The sequence below is a fragment of the Brassica oleracea genome, chromosome C8 (assembly GCF_000695525.1).
Source record: "Brassica oleracea var. oleracea cultivar TO1000 chromosome C8, BOL, whole genome shotgun sequence".
NCBI lineage: Eukaryota > Viridiplantae > Streptophyta > Magnoliopsida > Brassicales > Brassicaceae > Brassica > Brassica oleracea.
The window spans coordinates 8,535,640-8,536,920 of record NC_027755.1 but is presented as its reverse complement, the minus strand read 5'-3'; the positions used below and the strand labels follow the sequence as shown (position 1 = coordinate 8,536,920).

Genomic DNA, 1,281 nt, shown 5'->3' with positions numbered 1-1,281 from the left:
ACATTCTGGTCTACAACACTTTCTTTGACATGATAACACACTTGTCTTGTCCAAAACAAGCTTAAAAAGGTACAGGTGAAGAAAGGGGCTATAATGATCAGAGTATCAATGATGAGTCCTTGGCTAAGTTGGAGATGCAACAATCAAATCCTGGAAACTGTCTAGCCGCCAGCTTTGACATAGGAGCAGTCCGAGGATCATATCTCAGCAACCAGAAGGAATTAAGCAACAAACTCGACTTCCATGGAAACTTAACTCATCAGGGGCTCACGATGAATTGGAATCATATCCAAAGCTTCCAGGAGAAAGAGTTATGGGCTCTACAAGTCAGGTGAACCTTTGTTTGCTTTGTTTGAATTTTTCTGAGTTTATAACATCTCAATCCTATCTATGGCGACCAGGTGAGCATGCTAAGGTAACTAATCATGTTTTCAAGAATTCTTTTATTGATTACACAGATATGATGCATTTGTTTTTGTCAAAAGAGCCATGTGCAGATTATGAAGAAGCTTTGAAGCATACAAGAAGAAAGAACAAGCGTGAGGAAGACAAGCGTTTCAAGCCACCTGATCTGAACCTGGAAAGACATCAGGACATCACTTGCTTCATCCTCATCAAAGAAGCACCTCCAGATGCAGCATACAAGCTTGATCTTCAAGATGAGATAGATTTGAGGACAAATCCTTTTCAAGAGGGAGGGGATGATATGATCATGGACCAGTCAAACAAAGAAGATAATGAGAGCATGAATGATCCAGCTGATGGAGGAGCTCTAGCCATATCTGAAGGTCCTATGACTCGAGCCAGAAGCAAGCAACTCAAAGAAGCCATTGGAGGATTACTTAAGACATCACTTAAGCACGAAGAGAGTCTTGGAAGAAGTTTGATCAACCAAGACACACTTATGACAAATCAAGCCATCTCAGCTCCAAGATAGACATCAAATGAGCAAGTAACATATGTGTGCTCTTTTTCCCTATCTTTGGTTTTGTCCCACTGGGTTTTCCAAAGATAGGTTTTTAATGAGGCCATATGTTGCTTTCCTATCACTCATTTGATGATCTCAGTTCAAGACTTTATTTTAATTATTTATCTTTGTTGACATGAAGAAGAATTAGGCTGCCAGACTTGAGAATTAAGCTGCAAGACTTGAAAACCTTTATAAGGTTTTATAAGGTTTATTTTTAAGGCTCATTTAGAGACCAAAGAGCCTGTTCATTGCCTTCTCTATAAATAAGTGTCTGAAAACCCTAATAGAACTATCCATCTTTTTATCAAAAA

The 1,281-nt window shown here is 39.0% G+C and overlaps 1 protein-coding gene across 2 annotated transcripts in view; it reads left to right on the top strand.

Annotated features, from left to right (window-relative positions):
• The first annotated feature begins 378 nt into the window (after positions 1-378).
• Positions 379-1,281, top strand: part of LOC106311013 — a 1,182-nt gene continuing 279 nt past the window's right edge. Inside the window, exon 1 of one of the 2 annotated variants that reach the window (XM_013748243.1) lies at positions 379-848. In XM_013748243.1, the coding sequence (XP_013603697.1) occupies positions 461-848 (388 nt within the window). In that variant the 5' untranslated portion in view covers positions 379-460. Of the gene's footprint in view, positions 855-1,281 lie in introns of both variants that reach the window. The other variant, XM_013748242.1, reaches the window with a different exon arrangement.